Source organism: Ambystoma mexicanum, chromosome 10 (assembly GCF_040938575.1).
Source record: "Ambystoma mexicanum isolate Mex_15411 chromosome 10, UKY_AmexF1_1, whole genome shotgun sequence".
NCBI lineage: Eukaryota > Metazoa > Chordata > Amphibia > Caudata > Ambystomatidae > Ambystoma > Ambystoma mexicanum.
In genome coordinates this window covers 773,876,914-773,891,961 of record NC_090932.1, presented here as the reverse complement: position 1 = coordinate 773,891,961, position 15,048 = coordinate 773,876,914, and the positions used below count along the sequence as shown (strand labels likewise).

The window sequence follows — 15,048 nt, the reverse complement described above, 5'->3', positions numbered from 1 at the left end:
TGTCAGACACTGCTGTCTAGGAAAGGGCTAACTATTGCCAGACAATGTACTCCTTACTGGGAATAAAAAGCTATTTTGATATTTAGCATTGCCCTATGATGAATCTGATATCACTACTTTCCCCGGGGTGACCTTTTCTCATGTGGCCAGGAGACGGCAGCCACTACCTGATCCGGACCATGGGGCTGGCTGTATGAAGGATCCCATGGGGAAAGGTGACCCTCTGGGAGGAGGAACGACATTGGGCGGACACAGTATCCCCTTTTCCTTTTAGGGATGTCCCATCCATCCCTCATGCCTTAATGGCATATAGTAACAATCCCCCTGAACAACACCCAAGACTTGCTGATGGCATTCTTCAAATTCCCATAATCAATAGAATGACGAGAACTGATTTTCAAACCAATGCCCTTGAAGCCTTTGAAAATACTGGGGCGAGGAAGAGGAATGGAGTTATGAGGATCACTAGAGCACAGTTGCCAACGCTGCGCTCTAATCGTTGGAAAGAAGCACGCATTGCTGGGACATTTAAAATGCCTACAACTGAAGGAGAGAGAGAAGCCGATAGGGGCAGACAGCTCCCATTAGCTGGAGAAAGATTGGAGAAGTGTTTTCCTCTAGAAGCCGACAGGAAGGTTATGCATGGAGTGCAGTCCAAGGAAGAAGGCGCAAGCAGGAGGAAGACGGTGTCTGGACCAGGGTCGTGTCCCAAAGGCTCTGGATTTGCGGTGGCAAGAGGAGAGGCTGATGCAGAGGCTTTGCACTGGCATGGAGAGCCGGAGCAACAAAATAAACACTTTGCTGCTGCTGGAGAGCACTGCCAAGGGAACGCCAAGCTAACAAAACCCTGAGAGTGTCGCAGACGGGACAAGAAGCTGACAAACAGGCTTTGCACCGGTGTGGAGAGCTCGGGTGCTGCAGAAGCACCGTACTGCTTTTTGGGGAAAGATGCCAGAGCACTGCAGAAGCCAGAAGCAGATAGTTGAAGTGGAGGCTTGGGACAATGGGGAACAGATACACAAAAAAAAAACAGAGTTGATTTTTGTTATTGAGAGTGGGGAATTAAATATACCCTTCGTGCCTCCTCAATCATTTTCACAGTCCCAATATTTGACCAAGTGGGAAAAAAGTAGATAAATAACGAGAGAAGATTGTAAGGTGGTGGAAGAAATCAAGGGAAGAGACACATCTTGAAAAACCTGGAAATAAAATAGGTTACAAGACAAGAGTCCCGGGGTGCAGAGGCCTACCAGGAAAGTTCCATATTTCCCTGTAGGGCAGTCCAACACTGTGTAACTTGACATTTGTCAACATGATTGGACAATCCCGAATAGTGAGGGTCAGATGTCAACAAAGAACGATTGTGTGGATTTGGCGGTAGCTGTTAACAGAGAGGCTCCTCACATTGCAAAGTCTGTACACCTAAAAAAACAATTTTAAATGGCGTACGATTTTGAAGTAAAAGCAAGCCAAGTGAAATAGGAGATCAAAAATCGAAAAAGTCAAGGCACTTTGCTCATATAATCCTTCTGGTAAGCAAGGAACAAATAAATCAAGGAGACCAAATGAGGCAGAGCCTTGCCATGAGCAGAGTCGGCCAATTGCAGGCTTCTTCGCCCATAAGGAGGTTGGGAAGTAACAGAAAGAATATTCACTAAAGAAACTCGTGACTCCACAATGTTTAGTCCATTTGGCAAAATATTTATTTGTAATAAATCTGTTCAAAAGCAGTTGGTCACATCAGTTAATTTTACATTATTAGGTTATAACAATGGTTTTGCTAAACGTAAATAACACATGGTCTCTTTTTATACAGTATACAAAAACAGAGACTTTCAAATGATGGCAACAATAAAACACATGAAAACAAGCAGATTCGGTAAAACGAAAGGCAAAAGCAGTATGAATCTGTCTGCAATGGTGACACTTCACTGGGCCAATGCTGCCATGATTATTTACCCGTACAATTCCTCGGCCCCACTTCTAATATTTACTATCGCACCTGTTTTAGGTATATGCACCAGGAAAGGAATAGGATGGCTTCTAGCAGCTTCCACCTCTTCTCAGTACTGTATGTCAACACTGGGAATGTTTTTCGGATATAATTTAAACTTCACAGTGACTAAAGTAGACTATTACTCCCACTCCGTCGTCCCTGGAGGCTTTGAGGTCAAGTCAAACATCACTCTTGAAATGCCAGGAATTTTCTTAATCTCGGTCACCATCTTCAAGATCACCTGCAAGGGTTTGTAAAGACCATGTGTCAGGCGTTACAAGAATCATAATATGTATTATATAGCATTTGTCAAACCATAACAATTTAACATTTTACTTTGCGTTTAAACACATGTACAAAAGAATTATAGATATATACTACACAAAGTGAAATTTACCATGATTGTCACAGATATTCAGATTTTGAAACACACATTGGCAAGACAAACAGTTTGGGCGGTGTTAAATCAATGTAACTGCGTGGGTTATACATGCCCCCACTCTGCTTCTAGGCAGCAGCCACATCACTGAATTAGCACCAACACAGGAAAGGCGTGATTTGCAGCTGTACTCCTGGTAACTTTCATTGGGCGATTATTATGTGAACAAGCAACTAGCAGCTGTGCCAGACAATAATAACGGAATGTGGCTCTGGATGCGAGAATTGAATGACTGTTTCTGCCCATTGGAGTGCAACTCAAATGTTTGTTGGCCATGGGGGCCCAAGTATGCTCCGTCATTGGCCAATCTCTTTATGGGTTATTTTGAACATCACTACATCTTCACAACACACCAATTCAATGCTAATAGTGTGGAATGGAAAAGATATATTGATGACGTTTTTTTGGTTTGGAATGGCACTAAGGAATCTTTTCAAGAATTTGCTGATCATTTAAATGTCAATACATTTGGGATTGAATTCTCGGGACATTGTAGTCGTGCACAAATTGAATTCTTAGACTTATCCACCAGTATTATCAATCAGAAGATACATACACAGACGTTTAGAAAACAAATGCTGTAAATTCGATTTTGAATGCTACCAGTTGTCACAAACGCACTGTAATTAACAATATACCATCTGGAGAATTTCATCGAGCTCACAGGAATTGTAGTACTCAAGCAGCCTATGAGATATTGTATACAGATTAAGGAGCGTTTTCTGAAACGAGGGTACTCAAGACAATGTATCCAGAAAGGCATGCAACGTGCCAATGACATTTCACGTGATACTTTACTGCAGTTTCTCAAACAAAAAAACCTACGGATAGTTCCGAAGTGCAAATTATCACAGAATATGTTCAAAACTCACACATGTTGTTTAGATTGCTCAACAAGCATTGGTACATTTTAAAATTGGACACAGATTTAAGTTCCTATATCACTGATCGACCTAAGTTTATATTCACGCGTAATCAGACGCTCAGAGGTCAGCTCTGTGCTTCTTTCTTGGATCCAAGGACAGAGAGAGTTGAACAACTGACTTGGTTACCTCCTAAACCCAAAGGTATTATCAAATGTGGTATGCGTAATTTTTGTAAATTTTCAATTTGTGCTGATTCATTTACATGTCATAATAGTCGTTCTATCCAAATGAGGGATTTTCTCAATTGCAAATCTAAATCTGTGGTGTATGCGATCTTATGTGTTTGTGGTAAAGTGTATGTGGGTTCTACAATCAGGAAATTGAGGATTCGCATCAGAGAACACTTTACTCATTTGAAAAGTGTCGATCCCAAACTACCTCGTGCCATACATTGGCGGGCACATCATCAAATGGATGATGTCCTTAACCTTCGCTTCATTGGGCTAATGCAGGCTCGGGTTCATCCAAGGGGTGGTGACTGACAAGCTCTATTGCACCAGTTGGAAGCACAAACTATATGTCGCCTTATGTATACTTTGGAGGGTCTTAACACAGACACGAATTACATACGTTTCTCTAAAGGTTGTAAGTCTGTGAGCCATCTCTATGTGGAGGAATGTCACTCATGGAGAACTATTGATATCTTATTGTCAGGAGAATCAGCAATATCTGGCTGTTACTTAATTGTGTATGGACGAGTAGAATGCGAGTGACACTAATATTCTGCGTGGTACACCAATAGTCAAAAGTGGCCGAATCTGGATGAGCTGGCGGCTCAGTGCCTGACTGCAATACCAAATTCAACTCCATATATCTTTTCTTTTATTTGCATTTTTTCTGGTCTTGGATTGCCCACCTTTTTTCACATATCATATTAGTGATGTTGGCCCAGTTACAAGCTGGGTTTTTTCTTGGTTCTTTCTGAGATGTATATATTATAATGGTACAGTTGGGAGGGGATTTGGTCATGTATCAATTTTTATCCCAGACCGTAGGCCAACCCCCTTTTGTAGTGTAATTACCTTTACATTTGATCTTATCCTCATTTCATTTTGCCTTATTCTAGTTTCACGTGCGTAACAATATGCTTATTGCTGCTATCTGAATGCCTGGATGGCTCAGTGCTGGAGGGGTATCGTCATTATTATACAGCCCCTTTTTTTTGTTGGGCGGATGGATTTAAAATTAGTTTTCAGTTTTTACTTATATATTTGCATTTTATTCATATAATCAGGCATGCGGTCACTTGATAGTATATATTTTCTTACGTCATATTTATCCAGCTCGGCATGGATGAGGAGTGGTATTGACAGTTTATAGTCACTTGACGAATCACGTGTTTATTTTTCCATCCGCGAGGTGCTTTACTCGGATGACATGGTACCGAGCAGCATCCGTGCGGTTATGTGGACGCCTTAACTTTTGTAGGAGACGGCAGTTTATTTGGTCAGGTAAGACTGTATTTACTTTTTGTATATCAGGGTATAAACAACGCTTGGGTTTTCAGTAACATGGTTCTGCACTGACACCAAGTGCATGTGCTTTCATCTTATTTGGTTTTAGATGCAGATTATTGCTCCATGACGCACGTTGGAGCCTTTCAGTGACTCAATGCATTTATATCGAGTTTGTTTGGCTTAATTGCCTTTACTTGCAGGTAAATTACACCAGGGTGTTACTGGTTGTAGATTTTAAGGTGCTGGACATACAAATCGTTTTTGTTCAGGGAATTTTTATTTATATTTTTACACATAATTTGCAATTTTCATGCTTTCACACAGGCCGTTGGAGACAACCTTTATATTTATTTCAAAAACAATCCCCATCATATGCAGCAGCATCAGCAGGACTTCAATTTGGTATATATATACATTTTTTTGACCAAGTGACAGGTTGAGCACATTGGGCTGCACTTAAGATGGTGTGGTGGTAGATATAGAAGTCACTCAGTGTTATTAGGGCACACCAGTAGTAATGTCACTTTTGGTTTACAAGCAGGCACTGTCTTGGCACGGCCACTGGAAGTTCGGGGCTTCAGTTTACAGGCAAAGCCCAGTTGGGCATTCTATTTAATACAGGTTCGTGTGTATAACAAGAGGGTGAGTTAGTACATGCTGAGTTTAAAATTGTTAGGCACTGATTAATCGTTTAATGCACAACTTTGATTGATTTATCCTGTTTAACAATGAGGCCTATTTGGCCTCTGTGCTTTCCTCTTCTTTGTTATGATCTCATTGTCTATTTTAATGATGACATGATCCTGGAACATGTATGACGATCATGGTTCTGGTAACCTTGGTAATTTATGCATTCATATTCTGATACTATTTTTTAGTGTGTTTTTGCTATCCCATGTATACATCCATTTGAATCAAAATGTTTGTATGTGTTACACTTCAAATGTATGGGCACTTTGGAAATTGTGATGACAAAAATGTTTTTTGCTACATTGGTGTTCTTATGATATTGGTTTGTGTATGTAATCCAGAACTATTTCTTGCCTTGAGAAAGACCGTAGAAGGTCGAAACACGCTTTGGCAAATCTTTCTGGCAAATCTTTCTGGCTGATAAAGCATTTTCAACACAAGCTACATTGGACATTCATCTCATGTTTTTTGTTTGATCACAATCAGTCATTTCATTGACAGTACTTTGAAACATACTGAGTCTAGCAGCGCAATTTATTTAGTGGAGCTCAACTTAACCTTGGTGGGTTTTTGTTGTTAAAATGTTTGCTGTGTTTTTCTACACGGATTACTGAAGAAGAAGTTACTTCTTACCTGGTAACGTTCTTTCGACGGGATGTTCCTCCGACGTAGTCCTTATCTTTGATAATACGTTTCCAGCTTGCTGGCCTCGGAAATTTTTTCTGTAGAGGGCGCTGCGCGTCGACGTCCGCCGAGTCGATGTCCTTCAACGGCCACCGTATCGGCGCCGACGTCACCATGCTCATAAATAGCCACGCGCTGCGTCCGTTGATCCGTTCTGTTTTATAGCATAAGAAAAGTCATGCCTGAATTGGTTAGTGACCTTGAAGGAGCGTAAGCTGCAACCACAAGGGAAGTTATCACTGCAGGGATGGTTGGGAGGGGCGATAAGGAATACGTCGGAGGAACATCGCGTCGAAAGAACGTTACCAGGTAAGAAGTAACTTGTTCTTCGAAGGGATTGTGTCCTCCGACGTATTCCTTATCTTTGATAGACTCCCATAGCAGTGGCATGTAATTGGAGGCGGGAGTGAGAGTGTTATGTATTCCTTTAGGGATGGACCGAATGTAATACGGCCCTGCCAAATCTGGTCTCTTGAGCAGTGGAGGAATCCAGATTGTAAAATTTTGTGAATGTATGTGCGGACGACCATGTGGCAGCCGCATATATGTCCCGAACCGGTACCCCTCTTTGGAGAGCCGAAGAGGCTGCCATACCCCTGGTTGAATGAGCCCTGAGATTTTGGGGTGGCTCTTTCCCTGCTAGTCTATAACATTCCAGGATGGCCAAAATAATCCACCTGGAGATGTTTTGTTTTGTTATGGGTAGTCCCAACTTGTGGCCTGAGTATCCTACAAACAGTTGGTCTGCTTGCCTGATCCTAGCCATTCTGCTGATGTAAAAGCTGAGAGCTCGCCTAGGTTCCAGCCTATGTAGCCTTTCCTCCTCTTTCCCCGGATGGGGAGGAGGGTAGAACGAAGGCAAGGTAATTTTCTGAGTAATATGAAATTCAGAAACGACCTTTGGGAGGAAATTAGGCTTCACCTGTAGGACAACCTTGTCCTTGTGGAAGATTGTATTTGGGGGTTTACAGGAGAGAGCTTGTAGCTCGCTCACCCTCCTAGCAGATGTTAGTGCTACGAATAGGACAGTTTTAAGCGTGAGACATCTCAGCGCGCAAGAGTGAAGTGGTTTGAATGGAATGCCAATTAAGAAGTTTAAGACTAAATTTAAGTCCCATAAGGGAACCTGGAATGGTTTTGGAGGGTAAACATTAGTTAGTCGCTTGAGAAATTGTACCACTAGAAGAATTTTGAAATACGATGGTTCCTCTGCAGTGCGCTTGAAGATAGAAAGCGCTGCAAGATAGCCTTTTACAGTGCCCACTTGAAGGCCTGAGTTTGCCAAGTAGAGCAGAAACGATAACACCGTTGGTGTACCACATGAAAAAGGGTCGATATTCTCTTCCCTACACCAGCTGCAAAATTTGTTCCAATGGCAGCGGTATAAAGACTTTGTTGCCGGTCTTCTGGCCGAAAGCAACACCTCCATGACATCATCAGGGAGATCCCAATCCTTGTGCCTCAACCTTTCAGAAGCCAAGCGTGAAGGTTGAGGGTTCTGGTGTCTGGATGGAGAACCTGACCTCCCTTCTGCGAGAGAAGATTCTCTTTGAGTGGAAGATGGATTGGAGGACAGATGGACATATCTAGAAGGTCCGGGTACCACGTTCTCCTGGCCCAATCCGGGCCAATTAGGATCATGGTTTTCCGGAATCTTCTCAACCTCCTGATCATTTGAGGAATAAAAGGGACTGGAGGGAATGCGTAAAGGAGTGGAAACTCCCAGTTCACTACGAACGCATCTCCTAGAGCTCCTCTCGGGGGAAATTCCCTTGAACAGAACAGATAGCACTTCTTGTTGTTGCTTGTGGCAAACAGATCCACCTGAGGGGCTCCCCAAAGGTTGAAGATCTCTTGAAGGACTTCATGAGCTAGCTCCCACTCTTGGGAGACTGTGCTCTGCCTGCTCAGAGCGTCCTCTATCAAGTTCTTCTCTCCGGCTAGGTGAACAGCCGATAGAGAGATTCCTTCTTGGATTGCCCAAAACCAGAGCTGCATCGCCTCTCTGCACAGTGGCAGTGATCCTACGCCTCCTTTTGTTGAGGTAGTGCATGGCCACCGTGTTGTCCGTCATTATCAGGACATTTTTCCCCTGTACTGATGGCAAGAAAGCTTTCAGCGCTAGTCTGATTGCTCTCAGCTCTAATAGTTTGATGTGTAGTCTGGACTCCGATGGAGACCAACGACCGCTGATGGTCAAGTCGTTGGCATGGGCTCCCCACCCCGTGAGTGAGGCGTCTGTGACTACTGTTATCTTCGGCCATGGTTGCCAAAACAGTTCTCCTTTCAAGATGTTCTCTGGAAAGGCCCACCATTGAAGGTCGCGGGCTACCTTGTCCGGAATCCGGAGGAGATCTGTCATTCTCCCTGAGAATTGCGACCACTGACTTCTCAGTGCCCACTGAAGAGATCTCATTCTCAGACGAGCCTCTGGCACAAGGAAGATGCAGGATGCCATGAGGCCTAGCAACCTCAAAAAGTCGAAGGCTGGGAGACGTTGGGCATTTTGAAACTTGGTGACCATCTATAGAATATCTTGAGCCCTCACCTCTGGTGGCGAGGCTTTTCCCAGGGGAGTGTCCAGGACCGCTCCAATGAACTGGAGTCTTTGTGATGGTATCTTCTGTGACTTCTTTAAATTGAGGGAGAAGCGCAGTCTGTGAAGGAAGTGGCAGACATAATCTAGCTGGGCCTGGGCCTGTTCCGAAGATACAGCCCTGAACAGCCAGTCGTCCAGGTAGGGGTAGACGTGGCTCTCTTCCCTCCTTAGACTCGCCGCCACTACCGACATCAGCTTGGTGAAGACCTTCGGGGCGGAGGTCAGCCCAAATGGCAGAACTTGAAATTGATAATGAGAGTCGCCAATTGCGAACCTCAGGTATTTCCTGTGTTTGAGATGGATTGGCACATGGAAATAAGCAACCTGAAGGTCCAGAGATACCAGCCAGTCCTGGAGCTGGAGGGCCTGAAGGATCTGAGAGAGAGTTACCATCTTGAACTTGTCCTTCCTGAGGAACTTGTTCAATTCTCGTAAGACTAGGATGGGTCTCAGTCCTCCATCCTTCTTTGGTATGAGAAAGTAGGGGGGAGTACCAGCCCTTGTTCCTTTCCGCTACAGGTACCGGGTCTATGGCACCTTTCTCTAGCAGGTCTATAATTTCCTGCAAGAGGAGCGGATCTGAAACTTTCAGAGAGCTGTTCCCCGGTGGATGACTCTGAGGAATGTGTAGAAAGGGTAGGCAGTAACCTTGGGCAACTGTTTCCAATGCCCAAGCATCTGACGTTATAGCCTGCCATTCCGTCAGATGGTGAGTCAACCTGCCCCCTACAGGTGTATTGTGTGGAAAGGCCTCAGAGTGGTTTAGGGGCGGCTGATGCAGATGCCGAGGGTAAAGAGGGACCTGCTGCTGCTGCGGCCTTAGTACTTTTGACCCGTCCACCTCGGGTGGATCTCCTTTGGCCTCTTTGAGCCAGCTGTCCTCTGCCTTTCCCGAATGCGGAATAACAGCGAAAGGACTTTGCTCTTCCAGAGGTTCCTGAGGGGCGAAAAGAAGGTTGGCGGATAGCAGCTCCTAAAGATTTTGCTGCTGCTTTAGAAGTCTAACTTTTCCAGACTGTCATCAGCCTTTTTCCCGAATTATGAAGAGCCGTCAAAGGGCATATTCAAAAGTCTGGCCGGTACATCTGGAGCAAAGCCCGACTTTCGCAACCACGCATGCCTGTGGATTGTTGTACTTGCCGCCATGGCCCTGCTGATACTGTCAGCGGAATCGATGCCAGTTTGAAGTGATTCGCACATGGCATCCTTCCCTTCTTTAATAATGTTAAGGAAGGCTTCCTTTTCCTCTCCTTCGGGTATGCAGTCAGCCGCTGATGAAGCACACTCCCATAGTGTGTGACTGAACCTGGCGAGCATACAGGTGGCGTTGATGGACTTCAACGCCATACTACAGGCAGAGAAAACTTTCTTCGCCATAGAGCCGTACCTCTTGTCATCTCTATCCTGTGGGACAGTAGGGTAAGCGGTCCTACTGCTAGATGAAGTTGCCGCTTGAACCACCAGGCTCTCTGGAGTCGGGTGTTTTGATAAGTATTCAGGGTCAGCAGCCGCTACCCTATACTTGGTTGACAATCTTTTATTGACTGCAGGGATAACTTCAGGAGTTTCCCAATTTGATGCAATTTTCCTTTGTAAGGCTGCATGGAAGGGGACCACTGGGTCCTCCTGTGGGCCTTTGTCTAATATATCTGTTAGGTCGTCCTGTTGAAAAACAGGTGAAGGCGCAGACCAACCCATAAACTCAATAATTCTTGCCATCAGGGTTCTATAGGGTGTTTCGGCATGTTCCCCAGGGTCTGGCTTAACAAATTCCACTTCTGGGGAAGTGTCCAGCCCACTTACCTCATGTAGTGACTCCTGTAGGTCCTTCAGCCTTCTTTCCTCAGAGGTGAAATCCTCTGCAATAGGCAGTGTGGTCCTCTGTAACCGGAATGTTTCCTGGTCAGAATCTTCCCCCTCTTCATAAATTGTAGAAAGTCCAGGGTACTCTGACCTCTGAAATGGAGGAGCCAAACTCGTCGTTATTGGACGAGAAAACATTGATGTCGTTGACGCCGATGTAACAGGCTTCGAAGGAGCCGAAAAACGGCGTCAAAAAAACTGGAAGGGTTCTCAAAGAACTCGAGAGGATCGGGATCCTACTCGAGGGCATCGACGACGGTCTCGGTGTCGTGCCGGAGGCCCTTGAAATCACTGTTGCTGTGGAGTGGCCTTGATCCTCTCCTTCATCGGCGTCGACGATTGCGTCGAGTCGATCGACCGATGCGTCGAGGAACCCTTCGACAACGGTGTCGATGGCGCCGATCCATGCGTCGAAGGAATCTTTGACGACGTGGAAGACGGTGCCTTCTTACCCGATGGCTCATGGCACTCTCGGGTGGAATGTTTCGCCGGGTGCTGCGACTCGCGGCGTTTTGATTTTTTGGGTTTTTCACCCGGGGTATCACCCTCAGCTGTCTTCGAGGGGGTTGAGGCCGCGTTCTCGAAGACGCTTAACATTTTCTTTCTGAATTCCTCCCACTCAGCTTGAGAACTGTGTTTAGTGGGACAGGAGACCCTTTCTGGGGACACACAAGACGAGGAACGGGACCTTCGACGTCTCTTTCTTGAGTGTCTTGATCTCGACGAATGGTGGGAGCTGCTTCGAGATCTAGAATGGGAATGTTTTCGACGGCGAGGAGACAAATGCCTCGACTCAGCCGACGAAACTTTCGAGGTGGTTTTGGCCGACTTACCTCTCTCGAGCTTCCCCTTGCGCTCCTTCAAGGCTTTCGCCGTCATGGACATGCAGTCCTCACACTCCGAACAATGGTGCTCGGATCGCAAGCACCATAAGCAGATCCTGTGTGGATCCGTTATTGATATTTTTTTACTGCAGTCTCGACATTTCTTGAAGCCGGATCGCGGCGTTGTCGGTTCTGATGAAGAAGCCATCGAGAACGATAAGGTATATTCGAGTAGAAATAGATAGTTAACCTGATTGAACTGAGCAACGACATTCCGAGGCCCCACGAAGCGCGGAAAAACGGAACTGAGCAACAGACGCAGCGCGTGGCTATTTATGAGCATGGTGACGTCGGCGCCGATACGGTGGCCATCGACGGACGTCGACGCGCAGCGCCCTCTACAGAAAACATTTCCGAGGCCCACAAGCTGGAAACGTATTATAAAAGATAAGGAATACGTCGGAGGACATAATCCCTTTGAATATATATTATATATAGCTAGCTGGTCATGACTTCCCACTTCCACTGAATTTCAGGGGTTTTGTTGCAATACATTTGGGTAACTTAAATAAACAAGTGTTTTGTCATACCATATTTTTTTGCCGCGCCACTGTCCGTAGCCACCGTATATTTTACAACACTACTAGGCCTTCGGGCGTTGCCATTATACATGTTTATCGGGCCCATTAGCCAGGGCCTTCGGCCGTGCCCACTGCATATTTTACAACACTTCCGGCCTTCGCCTGTGCCCACTCTATTGCTTAAAATCCTGCAAATGCCATAGCTGGTGATTTTTTTACCCCCTAACTCACTGTAGCTGTAAACAAACCTGTTTTTTTTTGTTTCTTTTTACCCAAATCTTTCCTATCTGAAAGAATAGAAACAATATGCATAAAACCATTCAAATCTGCGCCAGGGGTCACCACCTGTGAAGAATCATAAGGATCCTCCCTATCCCCACTCGTCTTCATCATTTACATGACTCCTCTAATCAACCACATCTACATTACTCCTCTAATCAACCTCATCTAAAGGCATAGCCTCACCTGCTACAACTACGCAGATGACAACCAAATCATCTACAAAAAAAAAATCGAAGATGTACAAGAGGGGAACACAACACTTTTACACTGTCTCAAGGAAATATACAAATGGATGAACACAAACAGCCTCAAAGTCAACCCAGGCAAGATGGAAACCATGATTATATCAAAAAACCAAGGAAGCAAGCAATACATCCCATGGCCCACAGAACCAGCAACAAACGGTGCTCATGCCATCAGAAATTGTCAAAAACCTTCTAATCCTAATGGACAACAAGCTAACCCTAGAACCACAAGTAAACAATCAAGAAATACTTCTTCCAACTGCACACAATCAAAAAGATTCTTCAATTCCTCTCCTTCACACACAAAACACTGGCCATCATCTTCCTGTTCATTTCCAGGACAGACTGCACCAATAGCCAATACCTCGGAATGCAGGATTATCTACTAAAGAAACTGCAACATATACACAATGCAGCGACCAGACTTCTCTTCAAATGCTCACAAAGGGACCACATCACTCCTGCGCTAAAGATTCTACATTGGCTGCCAGTCAAAAAAAAAAATTAAATTCAAAACAAGGTGCATAACACCGAGCAATCCATGCCAAGGAGCACAATTCGAACAAAAGAAAATCAACATTTACCAACCAAAAATGAATGAGCAACACCCACATCTCATGGAATGAACACACACATGGCAAGACAGGGGACTAAGTTAGACCACGATGAAGTGCAGGGAAGTAGATAGAACTCCAAATGGGAGGGAGACCCAGATGCACCCGTTCCCATAAAGGGCTCTACCGGAAACGAAGGCGAGAGATAGGAACGTCTTAAGTTGAACCACAGACAGAGGGCATTAGAATTTAAGGTTAATGTTAAAGGATATTTGTACCGCACACTATCACCACCGGAGTGGTCCCCTGGTGCTCTGGTGGCTCTGGAAGAAAAAAGGGAGGGTTGGAGACGAAAGAGTGGCGACCAAACAGATAAACCATGAGGCCCAGGGAGCTCAGCGAGCGGTGTAAACCGAACTGAAGCTGACAACAGCACATCACAGCTCTCTTGCGTGGTTGGGTTTCCCAGTAAAACCTACTAACTTCCCTTACCCTCTTGCATTTCGGATCCACCAGGGGATCACTCAGATGGCGACAGTGTGCAGTATAAATATCCTTCAACAGAACCACGGGTATAATAGCTATGTACTAGTCGCGATTATTTGTAATTGTTAGATACCACAAATAAAATGCTTTTCTGCTCTTCCATGCACTCACAAAGTGCTCGCTCCATCTGTGCCTGCTCCCCACACTCGCCTCAAGGCCTTGTCACCTCCCCAGCCCTCTCCCATACCGCCTCCCCCAGCACTTTTTCTTTCCATGCAACACACTTTAATTCCTACTTGCATTCTCTTATGTGCTACAGTTATCATTCCTAATAACCGCAGCTAGGGGAAATGGTTTGTGGTCTTAACTCCCGTTTGTGCTCTCTAGCCCCCTTTGAACTCCCTAATTTCACATGGTCTCCTCTCCCCCCTCACCACTAGCCTTATGCCATTTAATCGTTTTTCATCCGACAAATGGCAAGTTTCTGCCTTTTTGTTTTCGGGTTGCCGCAATTATACATGCGATTATATCTTGCATCAAACAAAACAGCAGATTTTCAGTCTTGAAAAGCCTGTCTGCTGCAATGCACCGTGGGAGATATGCTTATCATTTTGGGAGAAGCGGAGACCTCTCCTCCGTCAAATATTTTAAAATGTACTGGACCGCTTAAACCAGAAGTTTCAAACTGTGGGGCACGCCCAAATCCCAGGAGGGGCGCGAGAGCCCAGCATGAAATGTAAACAAAAAACCCAAAAAAACCAAAATATATATATTTTTTTTTTAGATTGGATGAAATGGGCTGGGGCAGCTCACATGGTCAGACTGGACCATAAAACGGCCTTAGGCACCAATGGAAAAGTGGCCAGCAGTTGCAAATGGATATTCAGTCCTTTAGTCACAGACTGTTTGAATAGTACCCAAGGGGGTGTTTTTTGTTCAAATGTAAACAAATTGTGATATTTAAAGAAAATGTATTCAGCAACAATGGTCAAAACTACTAGCTGCATAGTGAAGTAACTCCTCAAACTGGCCCACATTGGACAAAAAAAGTGTCCCATTTTGACTACCCTACACTAGCATTTTGTATTTTTGTTACGGTCCTCGCCATATTGCCCTATAGCCCAGTCCAAGCCTGGCGACTCATCCATAATGGGTGAGGGGGTGTCCACCCACTGGCCCCCTCACCCATTATGGAGGAGCCGAGGAGCCAGCCCAGTGAAACACTAAGCACTCCCTCGGCTGCTTTTTCCAGCTGAGGGAATGCTCCTGGGCTGGCTGAACTGTCAAAGGGAAACACTGTTTGCTTTTGAAAGTTCAGCTCCCCAGCCGCACATGATCACTGAGCCATGCAACGGTGGGGGCGTTTTACTTTGCCAGCCTTGCATAGCTCATTGGAAATGCTGGCCAGGGCACTGCATGTAT

The 15,048-nt window shown here is 45.1% G+C and overlaps 1 protein-coding gene across 1 annotated transcript in view; it reads right to left on the bottom strand.

The window, feature by feature from the left end:
* Window positions 1-1,680: 1,680 nt before the first annotated feature.
* Window positions 1,681-15,048, bottom strand: part of GMPS (guanine monophosphate synthase) — a 995,590-nt gene continuing 982,222 nt past the window's right edge. The window contains exon 16 of the mRNA XM_069618429.1: window positions 1,681-2,237. Coding sequence (XP_069474530.1) covers window positions 2,136-2,237 — 102 coding nt within the window. The 3' untranslated portion in view covers window positions 1,681-2,135. The remainder of the gene's footprint in view (window positions 2,238-15,048) is intronic.